The sequence below is a fragment of the Topomyia yanbarensis genome, chromosome 3 (assembly GCF_030247195.1).
Source record: "Topomyia yanbarensis strain Yona2022 chromosome 3, ASM3024719v1, whole genome shotgun sequence".
Lineage (NCBI taxonomy): Eukaryota > Metazoa > Arthropoda > Insecta > Diptera > Culicidae > Topomyia > Topomyia yanbarensis.
In genome coordinates, this window is record NC_080672.1 from 400130424 (window position 1) to 400156188 (window position 25765).

The following is a 25765-nucleotide window of genomic DNA, read 5'->3' on the forward strand; positions in this document are numbered from 1 at the left end:
GTCAAGATCGGAAAATGCCTGTGAATGTATGTGTGTGCGTATGTGTGTGTCGCTTAAACTTCCGGTTCCGGAGTTACGGGTTGAAGAGTGCGGTCACACAGCAAATGCCCATATGAACTGGCGCCACCGTGACCATCCAGATGATGTAGAACATATTAAACTGGATGCAACATTACTTTAATTTGCGGGTCTAAATCACTAATGATCAATCAAAGAAGTTTTGACCACATTGACCACATATAACGGTAGTTGATGTCTCAGGGGAACTAACCAAGTTCCTAAGCTAATATCACACCTATTCTTCAGCGAATTCTTGACCGATTTTTAGAAATTTGATTTCAAATAAAAGATACCGAATCCCATTGACTGCAGATAAATTTCATTCGGTTCTGACTCTTTGCTTCTGAATTACAGGTTGTTTGGTAAGGAAACCCGGGTTATTCCTATATAAACCGTTGCAATTGTAATACGACAGAGGCTAAAAACTATTGAAATGGTCACCAAATTACTTCAATTCGCATGTTTAGATCACTGATTGCCATTGAAACATTCTTTGTCCACTATCGACGATTCCGGAAGTTCCGGATTCTATCGTATTTCAAATTTTGCAATTTTTGTTATTTATTTTCAAATTCTGCTCTTTCTCCTTTTTTTTTTTTTTCTATTTTTGCTATATTGTTATTTTTGCCATATTGTTTACAACTATTTTTGTTATTGCTGCTATTCTTGTAATATAGGCTATTTTTGCAATTAGTTTTGTTTTCTTTTGCTTTCTTCGATTTTAGATTTTGCTGGTATTTTTTGTTTTTTATGGTATTTCGAATATTTTTGCTCTTTTTGTTAGTTTTGCTGTTATTGCTATTTTAACTAGTCTTTTTCTATTTGTGATTTAGCTGATATTTTTGCTGTTTTTGGCATTTCTGGTATTTTTGTTCTTTTTACTATTATGACTATTTTTGCCATTGTGCCGTTCTTCTATGTTTGATTTTGCTTCTGTTTTTGGTGTTTTTTTATTTGTTATCTTCTCTTTATTTACAATTTGTTGCTATTTTCACTATTCATGCACTTTTGTTATTTTTTTCTCATTGTTTTCTTGTATACGTAATTTTCTTGCAATTTGTAATTTTTTCGCATTTTCGCTATTTGTGTTATTTTTGCTATTGCTGCTCTTTTATAACTATTTTTGCTTTTTAGTTATTTTAGCTGTTTATGCTATTTTTGTGATTTTAGCTATTGCTCCTAGTGAACAATAGTAAAAATAGCAGAAATATTTCAAATGGCCAAATTTTTTGAAATATTTCTGCTATTTTTATTATTGTGGCCATTTTTGCTTTTATGTTATTTTTGCTATATTCGTTGATTTTGGTATATATTATCTTTTCTGCTCTTTTTAATATTTTTTAATTCTTGAAATTTTTGCTTCGCAGTATTTTTGATTTTGCTATTATATTTGTTGTTTTTGATATTTTTGTTATTATTCTGTTTTGCTTTTTTCCCTTTTATTGATTTTGCTTCTATTTTTGGCATTTGTTATTTTAGCTAATGTTGCTCATTTAGCTATTTTCAGTGTTTTTGTTATTCTTGCTGTATTCACAATGAGTTGCTATTGTAATTTTAGTTATTCTTGCAATGTTTTTATATTTTAGTCAATTCTGTCAATGTTTTTATATTTTAGTCAATTCTGCCTTTTTCGATTTTTGCTACTGCTGCTATTTTTGGTATATTTGTTATTTTTCATTTTCTTGTAAATTTAGTAAATATTGTAGTTTTTGTGATTTTTGCATTTTTTGTAATTTTTATGTTTATAATTTTAGCGATTTTTGTAATTGTTTGTATTTTTTGTAATTGTTCGTATTTTTTGTAATTTTTGTAATTTTTGTAATTTTTGTAATTTTTGTAATTTTTGTAATTTTTGTAATTTTTGTAATTTTTGTAATTTTTGTATTTTTTGTATTTTTTGTAATTTTTGTAATTTTTGTAATTTTTGTAATTTTTGTAATTTTTGTAATTTTTGTAATTTTTGTAATTTTTGTAATTTTTGTAATTTTTGTAATTTTTGTAATTTTTGTAATTTTTGTAATTTTTGTAATTTTTGTAATTTTTGTAATTTTTGTAATTTTTGTAATTTTTGTAATTTTTGTAATTTTTGTAATTTTTGTAATTTTTGTAATTTTTGTAATTTTTGTAATTTTTGTAATTTTTGTAATTTTTGTAATTTTTGTAATTTTTGTAATTTTTGTAATTTTTGTAATTTTTGTAATTTTTGTAATTTTTGTAATTTTTGTAATTTTTGTAATTTTTGTAATTTTTGTAATTTTTGTAATTTTTGTAATTTTTGTAATTTTTGTAATTTTTGTAATTTTTGTAATTTTTGTAATTTTTGTAATTTTTGTAATTTTTGTAATTTTTGTAATTTTTGTAATTTTTGTAATTTTTGTAATTTTTGTAATTTTTGTAATTTTTGTAATTTTTGTAATTTTTGTAATTTTTGTAATTTTTGTAATTTTTGTAATTTTTGTAATTTTTGTAATTTTTGTAATTTTTGTAATTTTTGTAATTTTTGTAATTTTTGTAATTTTTGTAATTTTTGTAATTTTTGTAATTTTTGTAATTTTTGTAATTTTTGTAATTTTTGTAATTTTTGTAATTTTTGTAATTTTTGTAATTTTTGTAATTTTTGTAATTTTTGTAATTTTTGTAATTTTTGTAATTTTTGTAATTTTTGTAATTTTTGTAATTTTTGTAATTTTTGTAATTTTTGTAATTTTTGTAATTTTTGTAATTTTTGTAATTTTTGTAATTTTTGTAATTTTTGTAATTTTTGTAATTTTTGTAATTTTTGTAATTTTTGTAATTTTTGTAATTTTTGTAATTTTTGTAATTTTTGTAATTTTTGTAATTTTTGTAATTTTTGTAATTTTTGTAATTTTTGTAATTTTTGTAATTTTTGTAATTTTTGTAATTTTTGTAATTTTTGTAATTTTTGTAATTTTTGCAATTTTCGTAATTTTTGTAATTTTTGTAATTTTTGTAATTTTTGTAATTTTTGTAATTTTTGTAATTTTTGTAATTTTTGTAATTTTTGTAATTTTTGTAATTTTTGTAATTTTTGTAATTTTTGTAATTTTTGTAATTTTTGTAATTTTTGTAATTTTTGTAATTTTTGTAATTTTTGTAATTTTTGTATTTTTTGTAATTTTTGTAATTTTTGTATATTTTGTAATTTTTGTAATTTTTGTAATTTTTGTAATTTTTGTAATTTTTGTAATTTTTGCAATTTTTGTAATTTTTGTAATTTTTGTAATTTTTGCAATTTTCGTAATTTTCGTAATTTTTGTAATTTTTGTAATTTTTGTAATTTTTGTAATTTTTGTAATTTTTGTAATTTTTGTAATTTTTGTAATTTTTGTAATTTTTGTATTTTTTGTAATTTTTGTAATTTTTGTATATTTTGTAATTTTTGTAATTTTTGTAATTTTTGTAATTTTTGTAATTTTTGTAATTTTTGTAATTTTTGTAATTTTTGTAATTTTTGTAATTTTTGTAATTTTTGTAATTTTTGTAATTTTTGTAATTTTTGTAATTTTTGTAATTTTTGTAATTTTTGTAATTTTTGTAATTTTTGTAATTTTTGTAATTTTTGTAATTTTTGTAATTTTTGTAATTTTTGTAATTTTTGTAATTTTTGTAATTTTTGTAATTTTTGTAATTTTTGTAATTTTTGTAATTTTTGTAATTTTTGTAATTTTTGTAATTTTTGTAATTTTTGTAATTTTTGTAATTTTTGTAATTTTTGTAATTTTTGTAATTTTTGTAATTTTTGTAATTTTTGTAATTTTTGTAATTTTTGTAATTTTTGTATTTTTTGTAATTTTTGTAATTTTTGTAATTTTTGTAATTTTTGTAATTTTTGTAATTTTTGTAATTTTTGTAATTTTTGTAATTTTTGTAATTTTTGTAATTTTTGTAATTTTTGTAATTTTTGTAATTTTTGTAATTTTTGTAATTTTTGTAATTTTTGTAATTTTTGTAATTTTTGTAATTTTTGTAATTTTTGTAATTTTTGTAATTTTTGTAATTTTTGTAATTTTTGTAATTTTTGTAATTTTTGTAATTTTTGTATTTTTTGTATTTTTTGTGATTTTTGTAATTTTTGTAATTTTTGTAATTTTTGTAATTTTTGTAATTTTTGTAATTTTTGTAATTTTTGTAATTTTTGTAATTTTTGTAATTTTTGTAATTTTTGTAATTTTTGTAATTTTTGTAATTCTTGTAATTTTTGTAATTTTTGTAATTTTTGTAATTTTTGTAATTTTTGTAATTTTTGTAATTTTTGTAATTTTTGTAATTTTTGTAATTTTTGTAATTTTTGTAATTTTTGTAATTTTTGTAATTTTTGTAATTTTTGTAATTTTTGTAATTTTTGTAATTTTTGTAATTTTTGTAATTTTTGTAATTTTTGCAATTTTTGTAATTTTTGTAATTTTTGTAATTTTTGTAATTTTTGTAATTTTTGTAATTTTTGTAATTTTTGTAATTTTTGTAATTTTTGTAATTTTTGTAATTTTTGTAATTTTTGTAATTTTTGTAATTTTTGTAATTTTTGTAATTTTTGTAATTTTTGTAATTTTTGTAATTTTTGTAATTTTTGTAATTTTTGTAATTTTTGTAATTTTTGTAATCTTTGTAATCTTTGTAATTTTTGTAATTTTTGTAATTTTTGTAATTTTTGTAATTTTTGTAATTTTTGTAATTTTTGTAATTTTTGTAATTTTTGTAATTTTTGTAATTTTTGTAATTTTTGTAATTTTTGTAATTTTTGTAATTTTTGTAATTTTTGTAATTTTTGTAATTTTTGTAATTTTTGTAATTTTCGTAATTTTTGTAATTTTTGTAATTTTCGTAATTTTCGTAATTTTCGTAATTTTTGTAATTTTTGTAATTTTTGTAATTTTTGTAATTTTTGTAATTTTTGTAATTTTTTTTTTTTTTTTTTTTTTTTGTTTATTTTAGGACCTTTGTAACTATAGTCATTTAGGTCCGTCGAAAATTAGTAAGTACATTGCAAATTCACTATGTTGATATCAAATTTTGTCAAACAGATTAATTTCTTTGAAGAACTGAATTACTATTTTCCCTCTTTCCTGGTCGTCTGCCAGGGCTTCTCGCATGTTTGCCATTAGTCCTGTTCGCATTCGCTCTTCATTGAGTGCAGCACAGTTAACGATGATATGTTTCACTGATAGAATGTCGTCGCAGAATTGGCATCGGGGTGCTTCGGTTTTCTCGAGCAAATAGCCATGTGTAAGAGCTGTGTGACCTATTCGTAATCTGGATAGTTTCACACTCTCCTGTCGGTTCTCTCCTATTGCCTGTGTAAAAGGTTTAACGGTATTTTTAATTTCACGTAATTTGTTGTGCTTCTCTTGTTCCCAGGTACGTTGCCACCTCCAATATATGCGGTTCTTAATTGCGGTTTTGAATTCGTTAGTGTCAACGAAATCGCAGTCCATTCGAGCGGCTTTTAAGGCCTGTTTCGCCTCTTGGTCCGCCTTTTCGTTCCCTGCAATACCGATGTGGCTTGGAACCCAGCATACAATCACCTCAGTACCTTTGTTCCTTGCTCGCGCATACAGCGCGCCAACTTCATCCTTCCACCTGCTGGTTGTTTTTCGCATTTCTAAGGATGATAGTACGCTCATGGAGTCAGTACATATGACGTAAGCTCCAACCTGCTGCTGGTTAACCACCCATTCTAGTGCATCCTTCACAGCTAGACTTTCGGCGGTGAATATGCTACACATGTGGTGTATCCTTTTTTTGATTACCAGGTCTCCTGAAACTATGCTATACCCACACCTGTCCTCAGTCTTCGATCCATCTGTGTAGATGTACTGGTGGATACGGTATTTCGTACTCTTCAGCTTTTTGAATAGCAGTCGTAATTCAGCTGGATTCGCACCTTGCTTCACGTTCGTGAACAGACTCTTGTCTGTCGGTATCTTCTTCTTTTCCCAAGGTGCAGCGCTTGGGCGCGTAAATATGTTTAGCTTTGGTATGCTGATTTGAAGATCTTGCAGAACGTTATTTCCTCGGACTCTCGTTGAATTGACTTCTTTAGCCCTGCTCATTCCCCAGAGCTCTCCACTATCCTGCGTTTCTTCACTAGATGAGAGGCAATCCTCACTTACTTGTCCATCATCGTTGTTGCTCTCATTTTCCCCAACATTATCCAGGACTCGTCTCCGTGCCGCAAAAATCGCAGTCCTCTGTTCCAGGAGCGTGCGTATGTCTGGGATGCCTGTCTCTGCTAGCAGGCTGCTTATCGGACTTGTGTGAAATGCTCCTACTATCGCTCTTAGTCCTGTGTTGTGGATCGTCTCTAATCTTTTCAGGGAAGCTTCGCTCATTCCAGAAATCACCGGTGCAGCGTATAGCATTTTTTCCAACACTGTGGCCCGGTACAATTTCAGAAGCGTTTGCCTATCTCCACCCCAGTTTCTAGCAGCTACACTGCGGATGAACTGGATTCTTTGCTGACAGTTGGCTCTCACTTCCTCTACGTATTTTCGGAACTGTAGGCTTTGGTCGAAAATCACTCCTAGGCACCTGTGGCTGTTTTCTCGGGGGATGAGTGTACCGTTCAGTAGTAATGTGTTCGGGTTGCATGGTTTACGTGAACGCAGGTTCCTAAAGATAACTGTTGCGCTTTTTTCAGCAGATATTTTGAACCCGGTTTCCGCTTCCCATTTTTCGACCGTTTTCAAAGCGATTTGCAGCTGGTGCTCGGCAGCTTTTGCGTTCTCTCCACTGGCAATTAGGACTATGTCGTCGGCATAAATAAGACACTTTGCATTTGGAGGCAGATATTGAGTAATAGTGTCGATTGCAATCAGGAACATGCTTACGCTTAACACCGATCCCTGGCAAAGTCCTGTTTCCATAACTTTTTCGTTGGACAACACTCCATTCGCTAGGACTCTAAAGGTCCTGATGCTTAACATTTTTTCCAGGAACCTTAGCATCTCGCCTCCAATACTCCACTCGTTTAGCCTCTGAAGGATGAGCCTCCTCCAGGTTGTATCATAGGCTTTGGAGACGTCCAGGAATACCACTTGCGTATACTGGTTTTTTGACATCGCTTTTCTGATTTCATCCTCCATTTCCGCTAGATGATCAACAGTGGTTCGACCTTTCCTGAATGCGTACTGGTGAGAGTTGAGCAACTTTCTGGATTCAAGCAGATGAACTAGGCGGTTGTTTATCATTCGCTCGAACACCTTGCCCATACAGCTGTTGAGATATATGGGTCTATAGCTTCGAGGGTTGGTGCGCTCACCTTTCCCCTTGTAAATCGGCACCACTATCGATTTGGTCCACTCAGTAGGAAAAATCGATTCTGACCACAACCGGTTGTATGCGTCGAGGAGTTGCAATTTGCAGTCTGGTGGTAAATTACGGATCATCGCATAGTGAACGTCGTCAGGACCTGGTGAGGATCCGCGTAGTCCTTCCAGCGCTTCTTCCAGCTCGTGAAGCTTGTAGGCTTGGTTGTATTCAGCTTCCGGTTGGTTTGGGATGTTCAGGCATTTAGCTTCGCTGTGTTTCTTTCGTTCCAGGAATTCCGACTCATACGCTGCGTTACTTGATGTTTCTTCGAAAGAGTTTCCCAAAAGTTCTGCAATTGCTGTATCTTCGGTGGCGGTATGTCCATTCAGCGTTATGGCGTTGATACGGTCGCTTTTTCTTTTTCCCTGTATCTGACGGTATTTGCTCCACATGTCCTTGGTAGGGGTTTGAGCGTTGAAGCTATTAGCCGTCTTTTCCCAGCACGCCATCTTTGCCTTTTGGACTGCCTCTCTGGCGGAGGTTCTAGCCGTACGATATGCTTTGGAAAGCTCTTCTTTTGCATCAGCTTGGTCGTTGGACGATTTCAATTTTCTTAAAACCTTCTTCCTGGCTTTAATCTTGGAAGCTATGTCATCATTCCACCAATGAACGCATTTTTTCCCAGTGTGGCCTTTTGTTTTTGCAATAGATTCCATAGCAGATTTGAGTATCTGCTGCGTGATTTCGTCGATTTGATCTGCGGTGTCGTCGTTCCGTTCGAAGTTTACCAGGGATTGGTACAATTCCCAATTGGCCTCTTCAATTTTCCATTTCGCTCGCGTCTTTTGTCTCGGTAGCTCTCCAGGCAAGGTAATGATCATTGGTATGTGATCACTACCGTGAGAGTCGTCGTATGTGGACCAGTCCAACAGTCCTGCTAGATCCATCGAACAGCAGGCAATATCGATACAAGATAAAGTACCCGTAGCGTGGTTGACGTGGGTGGGTTCGCCTGTGTTCAGCACAGTTAAATCCCTCTGCTCTACGAAGTCCACTATAATCTGTCCACGTGCACTAATGTGGTTGGACCCCCAAAGAGGGTGGTGGCCATTCAGGTCGCCGACTAGTAAGAGAGGGTTATCGCTGTGTGTGGTTAGCTCAGTCAGCTCATCACAGGTGACTTCTTCGCTGGGTGGGAGGTAGACGTTCATGATGGTCAAGTTCAAGGGTTGACCTACCTTGATAGTTATGGCCTCTAATCGAGTATTGATTTCTATTTCCTCGCTGTCGTATCCGTTTTTGACGGCTGTGATTACTCCGCCAGCGGCTCGTCTGCCCCCTTGTCGCTCACGGTGATACACTTTATAACCGTTTATTCTGGGTACATTGCTGGAGGAGCACATGGTCTCTTGAAGACAGATGACTACAGGGTCCCTTTCGTCGATCATTATTTCCAGTTCTGCTTTGCTCGTGTTTAGTCCCTGGGTGTTCCAGGAGATTACTGACAGTGGTTGTGTTGTTTTTCTGGAAGTTTTCTCGCTGCGGTTGACAGAACGTCCGAGTGACAGTCGGAGCACAGGTTGGGGTATAGCGTCCTCGCCCCCGTCCTCTGGATCGTTCTCTCCTTCTAGGAGTGGGGAGGCTACTTTCTCTTCGCTCTGCCCCAACCAACCTGAATCTTCTATCGCATCGTTGTTTTGTTCATCGGGTCTATTGTACAGTACTGCTTGTGAAGATGAAGTTTGCATATCGTAATTCGGTTCGTCGTTGTTATTAATCTCGTATCCGTTGTCGGTGCTAATATCCTCGCCACAAGTTTCATCTTGTGTGGATTTATTTTTGCTAGCCATTTCAGTGTTTGCGAGGTCTACCTCTACCTCTCTTGACATCTTTTCCAGTCTTTGGGATTGCTCCCGTCGATTTTTCGTCAGCACTTCCTCGCGGGTCTGTTTCGCTGTCCGTTCCTTGGATTTTACGTTTGGCGGTTGATGTTTTCGAATTCTCGTTCTTTTTTACTCTGTCTTCCTTGGAGTCGCTTGCATCAGACATCGTCTGGTCCTGTTCGTCTTCCGATATCTCGAGGTGCTCGATGTTTTTCATTTTCCTCATTTCTTCCAGTTCTTTTTTCATTTTGTTGAATTCGGCCATAATGTTTTGCATCTGGGTGAGTTCGCTGCGCAGCTTTTGGATTTCGAGGTCCTTTTCTGTCTCCTTTGACATCGCTTTAAGTTTAAGAATTTCTTCTCTCAACATCTGTATTTCGTTGTCCTTCCTTAAATTATCCAGTCTATCCTGTGCACTGCAAACTGCTGCGAAGGAATGCTGTCCATGCTGTTTGTTATACTCCTTCCTGGCTTCACCAAACGAGATCCCCTTCTCAATTTTCAGTTTTATTATCTTCTCTTCTTTGATATACATCGCACACGTTCTGCTGGTAGGCGAGTGGCTACCTTGGCAATTTTTGCAATGTGGTTTCTCTTTGCAGGCATCTTTTTCAAGCTTGTGGGCCCCTGAACAATTTTGGCACGCAGCATTGTTGGGGCATTTGTCTTTCGTGTGACCGTAACTGCAGCAGTTAAAACAAATCATTGGATTTGGTAAGAACTCGCGTGTTTCCACTCGGAGAGGGCCAAAGTAGACGTGCTTGGGGAACGTAGTTCCATGGAAAGTGAGGATAAGTGTGGGCGTGTTCACTCGTGTATTTTCTACTCGTCTCGTGATTCTGCGGATATCGATTACTCCTAGCGGTGCCAGCTCTTTCATCAAAATGTCTGTCGATACATCAATGGCATCTCGGCAACTCAGCACGCATCGTATTCGATTTAGCGTTGGGTGGGAATCTACTACAACCTCTGTGCCATCTATCAATTTGTTCATTTTGATTAGCTTTTTCGCTTGTTCGACACTCCTCGTTTTTAGGACATATTTGCTACCCCTCTCCTCTGTGTGGGCAGATTCAATTTTTCCTCCGCAGGTGTTTTCTATAGATTTGCCGATAATAAACGGGTTTTTTGGTAGTACCCCTTCTCCGGCTGCACGTAGTTGCAGTATTATTCGTTGACCGTGCATGCCAGAGTGGTCCATCCACTCAGGCATCGTTCGTTCGTTGGCGTTTCCTGTACTGGATTCAGGCGGATCACCTGGCGGTGGGTCCCCCAATGAGATGACACTTGCTGACGCCATTCTGTCAGCAAGCCCTATCGGGTATCGTGAATTGACGACGATCAGCACAGCAGGTTTTTAATAAACCGGTGTCTTAACGAGTGCTTTGGATGCGTTCTTGCCTAGGCAAGTAACGTCTACCCTTTAACCTAGTTTTAATCTGATCCACCCAAGGGTTAAAGGTACTGATGGTCAGTTATGCGACTCCGCCGGGGCGGATGGCGACTACGCTTTTTCCTTCAACTATCCCGGCCAAGCGTTATAAGGTCCAGCCGAAATAGGAACGTTTTAACCTCGTTAATGTATCCTGCCCAATACGTTCAAAGGTTCTGACAGGTACAATGCGCACCAGCGCAAAAAATTTTAAATGTGGTTTCTTGGTACTTTGTTCGTACTCGCAAACACGTGGTCCACCGCAATCGGCTTCTGCTTTGATGCCTCCAACGGTCAAAGGCAGGTGGCTCTCGGAGTGACAGAGAGCTCTGTTTTGTTGGAGCTTTCAATTGCGACTAGCTGTGGGCGGGCAGAGCCTAGTTGCATACAATGTTGCAAGCAAGCCTGCGAAAGCTAATCGGCTTGTTGGTCTTGTATGGGTGCGTACTTTGCTTCACTGACAGATCAGCTGACTAGTGTTTTCTCCAGCTGAGTGAAAGCGGAACGCGGGGTTCGATTTCACTCTTACACACACGGAGCAACGCGCACTCCGTAATTTCCAACTTCACCGCCTGTTGAACTATTACCACCACTACAATTTATCACCGAACTTGACCGATAAGAACTCGAAAATAAGAGTCGGAAAACTAACGAAACTCAGTACTGCTTTACTGTGGCACAGATATAAACAGGTGTAATTTTTGTAATTTTTGTAATTTTTGTAATTTTTGTAATTTTTGTAATTTTTGTAATTTTTGTAATTTTTGTAATTTTTGTAATTTTTGTAATTTTTGTAATTTTTGTAATTTTTGTAATTTTTGTAATTTTTGTAATTTTTGTAATTTTTGTAATTTTTGTAATTTTTGTAATTTTTGTAATTTTTGTAATTTTTGTAATTTTTGTAATTTTTGTAATTTTTGTAATTTTTGTAATTTTTGTAATTTTTGTAATTTTTGTAATTTTTGTAATTTTTGTAATTTTTGTAATTTTTGTAATTTTTGTAATTTTTGTAATTTTTGTAATTTTTGTAATTTTTGTAATTTTTGTAATTTTTGTAATTTTTGTAATTTTTGTAATTTTTGTAATTTTTGTAATTTTTGTAATTTTTGTAATTTTTGTAATTTTTGTAATTTTTGTAATTTTTGTAATTTTTGTAATTTTTGTAATTTTTGTAATTTTTGTAATTTTTGTAATTTTTGTAATTTTTGTAATTTTTGTAATTTTTGTAATTTTTGTAATTTTTGTAATTTTTGTAATTTTTGTAATTTTTGTAATTTTTGTAATTTTTGTAATTTTTGTAATTTTTGTAATTTTTGTAATTTTTGTAATTTTTGTAATTTTTGTAATTTTTGTAATTTTTGTAATTTTTGTAATTTTTGTAATTTTTGTAATTTTTGTAATTTTTGTAATTTTTGTAATTTTTGTAATTTTTGTAATTTTTGTAATTTTTGTAATTTTTGTAATTTTTGTAATTTTTGTAATTTTTGTAATTTTTGTAATTTTTGTAATTTTTGTAATTTTTGTAATTTTTGTAATTTTTGTAATTTTTGTAATTTTTGTAATTTTTGTAATTTTTGTAATTTTTGTAATTTTTGTAATTTTTGTAATTTTTGTAATTTTTGTAATTTTTGTAATTTTTGTAATTTTTGTAATTTTTGTAATTTTTGTAATTTTTGTAATTTTTGTAATTTTTGTAATTTTTGTAATTTTTGTAATTTTTGTAATTTTTGTAATTTTTGTAATTTTTGTAATTTTTGTAATTTTTGTAATTTTTGTAATTTTTGTAATTTTTGTAATTTTTGTAATTTTTGTAATTTTTGTAATTTTTGTAATTTTTGTAATTTTTGTAATTTTTGTAATTTTTGTAATTTTTGTAATTTTTGTAATTTTTGTAATTTTTGTAATTTTTGTAATTTTTGTAATTTTTGTAATTTTTGTAATTTTTGTAATTTTTGTAATTTTTGTAATTTTTGTAATTTTTGTAATTTTTGTAATTTTTGTAATTTTTGTAATTTTTGTAATTTTTGTAATTTTTGTAATTTTTGTAATTTTTGTAATTTTTGTAATTTTTGTAATTTTTGTAATTTTTGTAATTTTTGTAATTTTTGTAATTTTTGTAATTTTTGTAATTTTTGTAATTTTTGTAATTTTTGTAATTTTTGTAATTTTTGTAATTTTTGTAATTTTTGTAATTTTTGTAATTTTTGTAATTTTTGTAATTTTTGTAATTTTTGTAATTTTTGTAATTTTTGTAATTTTTGTAATTTTTGTAATTTTTGTAATTTTTGTAATTTTTGTAATTTTTGTAATTTTTGTAATTTTTGTAATTTTTGTAATTTTTGTAATTTTTGTAATTTTTGTAATTTTTGTAATTTTTGTAATTTTTGTAATTTTTGTAATTTTTGTAATTTTTGTAATTTTTGTAATTTTTGTAATTTTTGTAATTTTTGTAATTTTTGTAATTTTTGTAATTTTTGTAATTTTTGTAATTTTTGTAATTTTTGTAATTTTTGTAATTTTTGTAATTTTTGTAATTTTTGTAATTTTTGTAATTTTTGTAATTTTTGTAATTTTTGTAATTTTTGTAATTTTTGTAATTTTTGTAATTTTTGTAATTTTTGTAATTTTTGTAATTTTTGTAATTTTTGTAATTTTTGTAATTTTTGTAATTTTTGTAATTTTTGTAATTTTTGTAATTTTTGTAATTTTTGTAATTTTTGTAATTTTTGTAATTTTTGTAATTTTTGTAATTTTTGTAATTTTTGTAATTTTTGTAATTTTTGTAATTTTTGTAATTTTTGTAATTTTTGTAATTTTTGTAATTTTTGTAATTTTTGTAATTTTTGTAATTTTTGTAATTTTTGTAATTTTTGTAATTTTTGTAATTTTTGTAATTTTTGTAATTTTTGTAATTTTTGTAATTTTTGTAATTTTTGTAATTTTTGTAATTTTTGTAATTTTTGTAATTTTTGTAATTTTTGTAATTTTTGTAATTTTTGTAATTTTTGTAATTTTTGTAATTTTTGTAATTTTTGTAATTTTTGTAATTTTTGTAATTTTTGTAATTTTTGTAATTTTTGTAATTTTTGTAATTTTTGTAATTTTTGTAATTTTTGTAATTTTTGTAATTTTTGTAATTTTTGTAATTTTTGTAATTTTTGTAATTTTTGTAATTTTTGTAATTTTTGTAATTTTTGTAATTTTTGTAATTTTTGTAATTTTTGTAATTTTTGTAATTTTTGTAATTTTTGTAATTTTTGTAATTTTTGTAATTTTTGTAATTTTTGTAATTTTTGTAATTTTTGTAATTTTTGTAATTTTTGTAATTTTTGTAATTTTTGTAATTTTTGTAATTTTTGTAATTTTTGTAATTTTTGTAATTTTTGTAATTTTTGTAATTTTTGTAATTTTTGTAATTTTTGTAATTTTTGTAATTTTTGTAATTTTTGTAATTTTTGTAATTTTTGTAATTTTTGTAATTTTTGTAATTTTTGTAATTTTTGTAATTTTTGTAATTTTTGTAATTTTTGTAATTTTTGTAATTTTTGTAATTTTTGTAATTTTTGTAATTTTTGTAATTTTTGTAATTTTTGTAATTTTTGTAATTTTTGTAATTTTTGTAATTTTTGTAATTTTTGTAATTTTTGTAATTTTTGTAATTTTTGTAATTTTTGTAATTTTTGTAATTTTTGTAATTTTTGTAATTTTTGTAATTTTTGTAATTTTTGTAATTTTTGTAATTTTTGTAATTTTTGTAATTTTTGTAATTTTTGTAATTTTTGTAATTTTTGTAATTTTTGTAATTTTTGTAATTTTTGTAATTTTTGTAATTTTTGTAATTTTTGTAATTTTTGTAATTTTTGTAATTTTTGTAATTTTTGTAATTTTTGTAATTTTTGTAATTTTTGTAATTTTTGTAATTTTTGTAATTTTTGTAATTTTTGTAATTTTTGTAATTTTTGTAATTTTTGTAATTTTTGTAATTTTTGTAATTTTTGTAATTTTTGTAATTTTTGTAATTTTTGTAATTTTTGTAATTTTTGTAATTTTTGTAATTTTTGTAATTTTTGTAATTTTTGTAATTTTTGTAATTTTTGTAATTTTTGTAATTTTTGTAATTTTTGTAATTTTTGTAATTTTTGTAATTTTTGTAATTTTTGTAATTTTTGTAATTTTTGTAATTTTTGTAATTTTTGTAATTTTTGTAATTTTTGTAATTTTTGTAATTTTTGTAATTTTTGTAATTTTTGTAATTTTTGTAATTTTTGTAATTTTTGTAATTTTTGTAATTTTTGTAATTTTTGTAATTTTTGTAATTTTTGTAATTTTTGTAATTTTTGTAATTTTTGTAATTTTTGTAATTTTTGTAATTTTTGTAATTTTTGTAATTTTTGTAATTTTTGTAATTTTTGTAATTTTTGTAATTTTTGTAATTTTTGTAATTTTTGTAATTTTTGTAATTTTTGTAATTTTTGTAATTTTTGTAATTTTTGTAATTTTTGTAATTTTTGTAATTTTTGTAATTTTTGTAATTTTTGTAATTTTTGTAATTTTTGTAATTTTTGTAATTTTTGTAATTTTTGTAATTTTTGTAATTTTTGTAATTTTTGTAATTTTTGTAATTTTTGTAATTTTTGTAATTTTTGTAATTTTTGTAATTTTTGTAATTTTTGTAATTTTGTAATTTTTGTAATTTTTGTAATTTTTGTAATTTTTGTAATTTTTGTAATTTTTGTAATTTTTGTAATTTTTGTAATTTTTGTAATTTTTGTAATTTTTGTAATTTTTGTAATTTTTGTAATTTTTGTAATTTTTGTAATTTTTGTAATTTTTGTAATTTTTGTAATTTTTGTAATTTTTGTAATTTTTGTAATTTTTGTAATTTTTTGTAATTTTTGTAATTTTTGTGATTTTTGTAATTTTTGTGATTTAAATTGGAATATGGTTAACAGTTTTTCACCGCTTATTGGGCTGCCCGAACACTATAACCAAGGTGTTGCTCGTTTGACAAGCAAGCGACGAATGATACAAGCCGACAAGCGGCACTTCACGTATTTGATTGATTCTTTCTGGTGCCACACCCCCCATATTGATGGCTTTAGCTAACTAACGAGCGATCTGCGCTTGACGGGCGACTGAAATCATGTTACAGCTGGTACGGCATCAAAAAGCAAAACTGGTGAATTTTTCATACCTTATACGTCCGTTGCAGTTCATTTGTCGACAAAAGGGTTAGTGCTAACAACGCTAACTCGCTTGGTCGAATAGTACGGACCAATCATAGTACAGATAATTACTGCTTTCACAAAATCCATTATTGTCGTTAGTTGCATTAATTGTCCATTCTACGGAATTAGTTAAAATGTTGAAACGGAACCCCTGTAGTGAAACGTTAGAAGTATTCCACTTCAAAAGCGATCCTGCATACACCCATGCAGAAAACCAGTGTCTACATGCTCCCGGACAAAAATTTTATCTGGCTACAATACAAGGTACCCAGCAAATGCAAGACTGTTCTCGGTGATAAACTGACAGGAACTGATCATCTAGCAATGTTGTTTGATTGATTTCTTTTCATCTCAAAAGAAACGATGGACAGTGGCACTGTGACAATAAAGTGGATTTCGTCCACAAGATATTAATCCAACCAACTGCTCCCAAATCCACCAAACTGAACTATAAATACGACTGAGGATGCTGCCCAAGTAGCTCGATGTGGGAACAAAACGACTCTAAAGTGTCAGTTTTTCGAAGGGAGTGTGTTGGAATTAATGTGTGTTATCGTTTTCCATCTTGCACAACTTTTTAAAGACTGCACGTATCGATACGAAACTTTCACCCCTGAATTATATGTATTTTCCAGATGAATCGCTATCACAACATCCCAATTCCTGCTAATAGATGCGCTGCTACGGAATAAATAAAGTGCCCGAATTTCAAGTGAAGCAAACTTCATTTACTTTATGGTAAAGGATCTTTTGGTTGCCATGAGTCTGATGGATTAATCTTTTGTCTTCTGCTGGCAGGAGTTGATCTTAGGCAGTGTTACTACGAATCGTTCAAGTCTATCAACATGTCTCACGACAAAGACAGACTTGTCCCTCCTTACCATGCGAACCAACAATATTTTAGTTACGAGGAATATTCCTATACTAATGCATTTTTTGAGTTTTGGGATTTTAGTTGGTCTGCTGTACTTCCATCGTGATCACCGCAAGCCTCCTATATATAAAATAATTCCATGGAACAGATCATAACTCCACCAGTTATTATTTTTTTTATAAACTAATGCTTTTTTCACCGAAAAATGTACTATCAACTTTCATGTGATAAAATCATTGCTACACACCTTTAAAAAATTCAGACGTTCCTCAATTTTTTCTCCGAAAAAGGCATGTAATTTACTTATATATCCCATAGCAATGATGTTGAAGATAAATCTCTGGTCAACTCAATGCTCGAGAGGATTCATAAGTTAATGATTTTTTTCGAACGGATATAATGTGCTACTAATAGCATTTACTGAAAGATTATCACTATCAGGAAAATCCTGATCGTTAGTACTACTACGATGCGCATTTGTTCATCGGTTAGGGACATCGCAAATTTTCAACGATTTCGCAACTTTGATTTTGCACCACTGGAAGGCAAAAACTAACTGCTTTCAAAACATTCTAGAACCGAGCACTAGAGGCTACTATAAAATAAAATGAGCGTCCGGATTCCTGTTGCTACAAACTACGGCTATCAAACTAGCAATTCCAGAGAAATTAAAAACGATCTCGGTTTTTTGGCGTTTCAAATCACTATCCGGAGGCGAAAAACGTGCTGAATGTATTATTTTTGTTTGTCCACCCACATTTTCCCACGGATCGCTGGATTGGACACCATAGCAGTAGCAAAATCATCCCGCAACTGTGTGATAAGCTTACAAATTTCCTCATTAATATCGTATAATTAGCTTTTGATTGCGCACGGATTGAAAGAAAGCTAATCTGCCGGTCGTTTTCCTGCACCGAATTGATCATGGCCCAGTTGGTGGGAGGGGACGGATCGAAAACGAAATGGCAATCTATTCCAAGTGGTAACTTTGTATGGCGATGCATTTATATGGCGCTCAATGTCACACGACTGTGACACAAATTAGCTTCAATCAATAAACCAGAGCGAATATTGAAACCAGCATCAGATTAATTATTTATTATGTTCCGTGGGACACCTTCCCCATTGGGGTGGGTGGGTAACAAATATCACAGCTGGACAATTTTCTACCCACCGGATCATATTTGTCATTTGTGTGTCAATAAATGCGAGTGATGTTTGTTAATTAGCATATTTAAGTCGAACATAAAAAACACCGGATGGCTACAAAGTTTTTGCTAATTAATGTTTTCATGCTACCCCGAATAAGCTCGCTGGAATGTTGACCACAGGTGGTTGAGCGGGGGTGGATTTAATTGTTGTTTCGGATGCACACCACATTTAAATCTCGTTTGTCGTTCATTCATTCAAATTCATTCAAATCGAATCATCAACATCATCGTTCAGCGGAAGCTGCATTTGGAAGTTTGTTTTATTGCTAATTGGTTTCTGGTAGCAAACGTGATTGGAGGAGCTGCTTTAAACTAGCTATCGATTTGGGGGAAAGTAGGGAAAGATTGACACGTTAAGGTTAAATTGTATGACCGTAATTTAAGATCAAACAAAACAAAATCAAACAAAAAATTTTTTTGATAGTTTTAGTGAAAATACGATTTAAAATCCGTTTCTGAAATCTAAAGAGTGTGTCGATAATTATTGCGACACTTTCAAACTTGCGCAACTTTTTCCATACTTCACCGATATTAACCAAATTTTGCCCATTTTATATTTAGAGTGTACATCCGCTTAGTTGTGCTGCTGTCAGTGATATTTGGAATGAGATGGAAAAAATGAGTGAACCGATAGCGAAAGTATTTTGTTGTCTCGGTTATCGCATAGCGCTCTCAGAAAAGTAATTTACATAATTTTACCGTCTCAAAGGTCTTCCAAAGGATTCATGAACGGATGACAGTGGACTACAAGCTAGAAGCTGTACAAAAACCGGAAATATAAAATCTACAATTTGGATAAAAAAAGGGTTAAAATATATTTGATCAGGAAATAGGCAACCCTGTTTTACTAACTGGCAGGACTAACTACTAAAACCCATAATACCTCTCCAATCTAGTTTTCCTATTCAGAACGTCGTTGGGAATGAAATTAAAAGCGTTTCGAAACGTACTATTATATATGAACAGGAATATTCACAAATTTCTAATTAAAAAATCAAAACTTGCCCCAAACACCCAGTACCAACGTCAATGAGCATTATTTTGTACTGCTGCAAAACAACACTCACATTCAGCATCCTACATCAAACAACGTCAATTTCTGTGAAGCACTACATACTATACAACTCATCCTTGGCAACGTTTCATAACCGCCCCCACGTCCCAACACCAGAAAACTACGTCATCACCACCGGATAAAGTACAGAAAAGCTGATTTACAGATGCAGAAAACAAATCCCTTTGATGGCTTTGAATCCATCCATCCATCCACCCACCGAGCCCACCTGAATGAACCGCTCGGATGGATTTCCAGTGGCACTCCACCGACCATGAACTTGCTTGCCCCAATTCGGGTGGATGTCCTAGCTGCACACTATCAGGCACTAGGTAGGACTATTATTAGCTGAGAGCGAACGGTACGGTTCAAGTTGTGTCCTTTCCGATATTTTCGGTGCCCATCATAGTTAGTACCTAAACAAGAGAGATTCTGGCTTCTGATGTGCCCGCCACCAGGCTAACGAGGCATTGAGAACAAAAATATGAAAAACGATGTAACTACGGTTGGGTGAAAACCATGTGACGGTTCTAATGTAGGACGGGGATATGATGACGTACTTTTTCGTGTACAAATTTGTATACCGCAAGCATTATATTCAATTGTGTGCTTTCCAGGGTGCGGGAAAGAGATAGAGCAAACATCTCGTTATCCTAGCAAGATGGAAAGCCATACAACGAAAAACGTTTAACGAAAATGGCCTCAACAGCACTTAGCGCATTGACGAATGACGGCCGAAAGAAAAGGGTGCGTGGTGTTTTACCATTTGGTCGAGTGCCATTTTTCCGAATAGTTACTATTCGTACTGTGCTATATTTTTCCTTAGTGAAGAACAAATTATTTGAAACCATCCTTTGTGCATAAAGATCACAAAATCTATAACTAATTTAGTTGTGGAAGTAGCGTTTCGACTTCGTCTCGTCAGAATCCGACACTAACTTAGTGACAGGATTGAAGCTAGCTCCAAAATCGGAGACACAATTTGTGTTCCTGAGAAAAGCCGTTGTCAAGCATAATTTTCTTGTGTCTCCAATGTCTGAAGCTAGCATCAATCCGGCGCTAGTTCAGTCACGCCACTAAATTAGTGTCGGATTCTGATGTGACGAAGTCGTAACGAAAAATTCCTTAACTAATTTATTATTCGTATTATTTTCTTAAAAATCTGTTCAATTATTAAAAATATCTTAACATGTTCCCAAATCTGCGAATTCAACAGAACGTTGACGATTGTTATTCAAACTGTATGTAAATCCCCAGTAATTCGGCCATGCAACATTCGACTAGAATGGACCCGAAAGAGAACGCATGGTAGCAAAAAAAGCACTTACCTCGGTGATTGGTGAGGCCGGGTTCGGATGATCGGGACTTAGTTGTTTTTTGGTTGGTGATGCCTGCTGATGGATGCCGGACTGAACGGTGCTGGTGGTCTGCATGCTCTGTCCGAAACCTGGGAAGGTAGAGAGAAAAAAAAACAAATGAACAAACAGGAAGAAGTGAACGGAAAAAGTAAACGAACGGGTGCGAAGCGGCTAAAGAGCCATCGTCATCGGTTAGAATATATATTAGTAGCCCGATTTGGGGTTGCTGCAATGGGAAGCGATGAATAATGAAAAGTAAATATTCATTTAACTTGCAAAAAAGTGTATAACCTAGATAACGAGGTGTGCGTTTTTTTTCTTATGCAATTCATTACATTTAAGTTTTTCGCGACCATGGCTGAAAATGAAAGAATTTTCTGAGTTTTAACTCTGTTGATAAAATCGTTTGACCCTCGTTGCACGAAAGGTTTCCGCAAACGAGTCACTCAATTTAAATAGTTTGTATGGCAAGCGCTCTCAACGAATTCGTTTGACTAATTAAGATGGTTCGTTTTCTTTTCGGGAAGAAACTGATTGAACTGATAGCAGACGCTAGGTTGGTCTAATTTTAGCAAGATTTAAAATAAAGCCTAACGCTTTAAAACTGCTACACTTGACTGCCTTCAATGAAGTTGTAGAGCAACGCATTTCAGACAAATTTACTCAATATATGAAAACTCTATCTTTCATAACTTCCATTTCGCACGAAATCCCAGAGTCAGCATTAGAGTGTTTCCTAAAAACCTTTTTTATTTATATAACTTTTGTTTTCATTAAATATACCGAAATAACTGGTTTCAGAAGATAGTAAAAATACTCGTATTAATAGTCTGAAGTGTATTCTACTTCATTTTGGTTATGTCTCTGATATCATCCACCCATCTATTTTATATCTTGTACAGAGCTGTAGTGTGGCTTTCTGGCGTCCTTGGCGAAGTATCTTTTTCTGGTCGACTTTCGAACAATAATTTAGTGTGTACCTACATGGAAATGCCACACTCATTCCTACTTATTTTATGACTTATCCGTGGCGGTAGCTACCCCGTTCAACTTCACACAATGTGCCTGAGCTGATAAAATTATATTGTTGACAGTTTTGGTATTTGTTATTTTTTTTGCAACATTGTCAGCAAATATAGGGTTTCCACATTGGTTAAGACCAACTTAAGGGCACGTAGTATCATTTGATACCTTCAGAAATAACTTGTGTCATATGGAAGACGAGAACAGAAAATAGATCCTGCATACATCCACGTCGAAAACAAATTTCTGTAGCTCCTAGGATAAAAGTTTTATCTGGCATAAGGCCCCCAAAAAATTCAAATGCGAAACAGATGATCTGGCAAGGAATTTGCAGCTGCATACTTAAACCCAAGCTTTTCACCCCTACGAAAGCGATGGACTTGATGCCAATGAAGGTCTGGTTAGGTTTTGCAGCCTGGAGATACTACAGTGCTCTCGAGCTATGCTATGATCGCACCTATTAATATGGCATCCACCTCTTTTTGATAAAACTTGCTCTTTTCGCTAACTCGTCGCTGTTGTGCTATCTTATGACAAACGCCATTTTGGGGTAAACTGAGTTAAATATGCCACATTACTTGTTTGAAAAATCTCTACAAAGTGGCGTTTTCAGAATTTTGAAATTCTACTTGGTTACTTAGATATAGCGAGAAACATGATAAGAAATTGTGAGTTTTTTGCTTCAAATCACTGTTTCTAGAGATTTGCTCAAGTTATATTGAAGTTTTAGAAGTTTTATATGTGAAAATGTCTGAGGAACACAATGGCATAAATATTTTCAAAAGAAAATTACACGAGTTTTGAGAAAAAAACAGTTTTAGTTTTAAAATGAAAATAAAGGATATTTGGCAACACTGTAACCAAAAATAACAATTTTTCTAGATTCCCTGACTCATTTCCCTCAAAATGAATTTCACCGATTGTTTCTAGACCATATGTACGTAAAGATATGAGTAAAAGTTAAAAATTGATGATTTTTTTCTATGGAAAATTTTCCATGCACGATTATGACACGTCATACAAATTTTGTCATCAATACACGCCTATGACACGTGTGAGTGCGACTTTTGTTTACATTCATAGTAAAAACTCGCAACATAGTCAACCGAACTTCGTAATATTCGAGAGATTAATGCAGAATAGATAGAAGCATCAATTGTCTTCTTTGGATTGTTTATACCATTTATAAGATTCAAGTTATTCAATCTCAAACTTTAAAAATCGTTTTTCTCGAAATGTGCTAAATGGCGCTTGTCATAAGATAGCACAACAGCGACGAACTTTTTCCAGTTCCCAGTATCTAGTGTAATGTATTTCGCAAGTATGCGCAACGTAATTGTGTATTTGTAAACATTTTTGTTTATTTTGTTAGTGGGATAGTTACGCGTAGAATTTCAATAATGGGACAAACAGACTTGGTATCTTTGCACGGAGTCTTGAAACAACCTGTATGATTTGGATGTGTTTTCTAAACATATACGTTGAAAGGGAATGTTCAATGAAAAAAAAACTGGAAATGCTCAAAAATTAACATCGGATGTGTAGAATGGGAATATAAATAGGAGGCAATTTTTAGGAGTTGTGACCCGATTGGTAGATTGTTCATTACGATGCATATCATTAGATTGGAATTACCAGTCCAAGTGAAACAAAGATGCTTTTATCATCTGTTTCTGATAAAGGTTTTTTCACATTCTTTGTGCCCGGTGTTAAGAAAATCGGCGACATCCAGCCATAACAGCGAGTAAAGTGCATTCTTCTTGTCTTCACTTTGGGCCAGGCTTGAAAAAGACAAAGCTGACGATGATATGAGTTTCGAACTTGATTCGTCATCGAAGACTCCGACTTCGATCGGATCAAAGTTAACCTGCTACGTATGCTCACGATCTCGAAAAAACCAACCCAGATATATCGAGCCATTACAAATATATCGAAAGTTCACCCAAGCTTAGAATTGTGATATCCTATCGAAAACAAGCAAATTACATTACTGGTGACACATCGTTTATATTGAACTACCGTATCTACGTACCCGCTCACAAAGTAGAGATCGACGGTGTGATTACCGATTCGATGGTTTTGCGTAGATCTGCGGAAGCTCGGAGTTGGTAGTTTCAATAGCACAGGACATGATACATTTTGTATGTCGCTTCAAACCCGTATCGGATGACCTGCTTTGCCTAATTACGTTTTATTGAACATGGTTCGACTGCCCGTTCGGCTGTTTATATCGTGCGTCATAGTAGTAATAAAACCCGGTGGCAAGTTCGCAGAGAATCGTGAGGATGTGCTTATTGTGGAGAGAGTTCTCATGATCAATTACCATTCCCCGTGTAAATGTTAAAGGAGTTTGAAGCATTTAATTAAAATACACTCTAAGCACTCTTTGGCAGACATTATAAAAGCGCTAACAGAAATACGAAGCAAACAGTCCCAAGCTCTAGGCTATTGAGATCAAACAAGGAGTTTCCAACGCTTCCAGAAACTCCAAAAATTCTAAGTAGCTCATCATTTCAACCTCAACTCAGTGCAAAACGGGTTGGGCCTACGTTGGGCAACGGAAACATTGTGATGTTGTGGAACTCCTCCGGCACCGAGGAGAACTTCAATTCTCACGATACAGCATGAGATTATCTTCTCAAAGACAATCGATCTAGCCTGCTCCACGATCTTTGCCACAGCTTTATAGAGGTAGCCTATTATACTGCCCATAACCAGATTTCAGTCCCATTTGTGTAGCAATAAAACTGTAAAAACGAGCGATAAAGTTTGTAATATTTTATAAGCCTTTGCAGTGTCTTTCGAACACTAATTTAGTTGATACCTGGAAATGGGAAACGTATCCTGACTTATTTTATGACTTAACCTCACTTATTTTGCAAAGTAGATCAAGATTTTAGCGCCCCCTCATGGATGGTGCCAACCTAGCCAACCGTGCGTTACGGCTCTGATCATTTCAGAACTAGTCTATTCGTTATAAAAAGTGATAATAACATTCTAACGAAAGAAGCTCGTACCCTGAAACCTCCATTTACAAACTCTTCTTTTACGTAATATTCGATTTACGTAACTCTTTTTACGAACTACATTCGAAATAATGAACTCTTATTTCTAGAACCAAGCTCGTAAAAAAGTTTGAGTACGAACAGTACCGTGTGAACAATTTAAAATATTCTTAGCTAAGTAATACTAATAAAAGATGAGTATTTTCGGAATGGGATGGATGGTAGATGACGGAAATCAAGGTTTTAAGCCATTTTTTTTATTTTTATTGTTTTTTTTTATTTTTATTTTTATTTTTTTTTAATATTTTTTTTGAAATCCAAGATGTCAACTTTCGGTTTAGAAAACTCTCTTTAAACGCAACATGGGTATGGATGTTTTTGGAATGAGGTTGACGAGTGGATGACGGAAATCGATACTGAAAAACCTTTTTTTAAATCCAAGATGGTGACCTTCGGTTTAGAAAACATTCTATGACCTCAATATTATGGGTTTTATTGGAAAGGGATTGATGAGTGGATGACGGAATGATGAAATACAAGATGGCGACTTCTGGTTTAGATGAATTCATTATAACCTCGAAAATATGGGTTTTCTCAGAATAGGATTCAATAGTTATTTGGTTCGTTTGTCAGAGCACATCCGTGGTAGACAAAATTGGAGGCAGACAAAATCGGGTACTGATAAAAATCGAGTATGTACTGTATGCCAACAATTCTCTATAAAACAAATAAAATGGAGATTTTCGCAATAAAGTTGACGAGTAAACGACAGAAATCGATGCATTAAATATTGCTTCTGGTTCTAAAAACTGGATTCTAACCGCACTGCGGACTTACCATTCTTCTTTCGAATTCTTCTCATAGATTGGTTAGCTCGACTGGTCCGTCTATGAAAATACCATCTCTATGACTTAAAATACATGTATTTTGGCAGCTCGCAGCTTTGAGATCACTCACACTTTGAAAGTGCGGAGTCCAAGTTGGTGAGAAGTGATACATTTTGATATACAACATGACGACTTCCGGTTGCGTAAAATTATTGATATACCTAACATTAGTAGTCTTTTCGGAATGCAAAAATTAATTTCAGAAAGCGATTTTCGACGCCATCTAACAATCTTAAATGACGCCTCCCGGTAAAGCAAAATTATCTAACAACATGGGTATTTTTTAAACTAGCTGAGTAGGTTACGGAATCCGCAAGTCAGTATAAGACACAATTCGAAAATTTAGAATGACGACTTTCAATTGCTATCTATTCGACAAACTCGTTCCAAAAATAACCGTATTGTAAGGGTTTTAGCAAATTTTGCTCGCCAGAAATTGCAATCTTGGATAACAAGATGACGTCAATCATCGATTTCCATC

General features: G+C 31.8%; 1 protein-coding gene across 1 annotated transcript in view; it reads right to left on the reverse strand.

Annotated features, from left to right (window-relative positions):
• Positions 1-25765, reverse strand: part of LOC131688324 (rap guanine nucleotide exchange factor 4-like) — a 491347-nt gene that overhangs the window by 185489 nt on the left and 280093 nt on the right. Inside the window, exon 6 of the mRNA XM_058972527.1 lies at positions 20340-20458. Within this exon, the coding sequence (XP_058828510.1) occupies positions 20340-20458 (119 nt within the window). The remainder of the gene's footprint in view (positions 1-20339; positions 20459-25765) is intronic.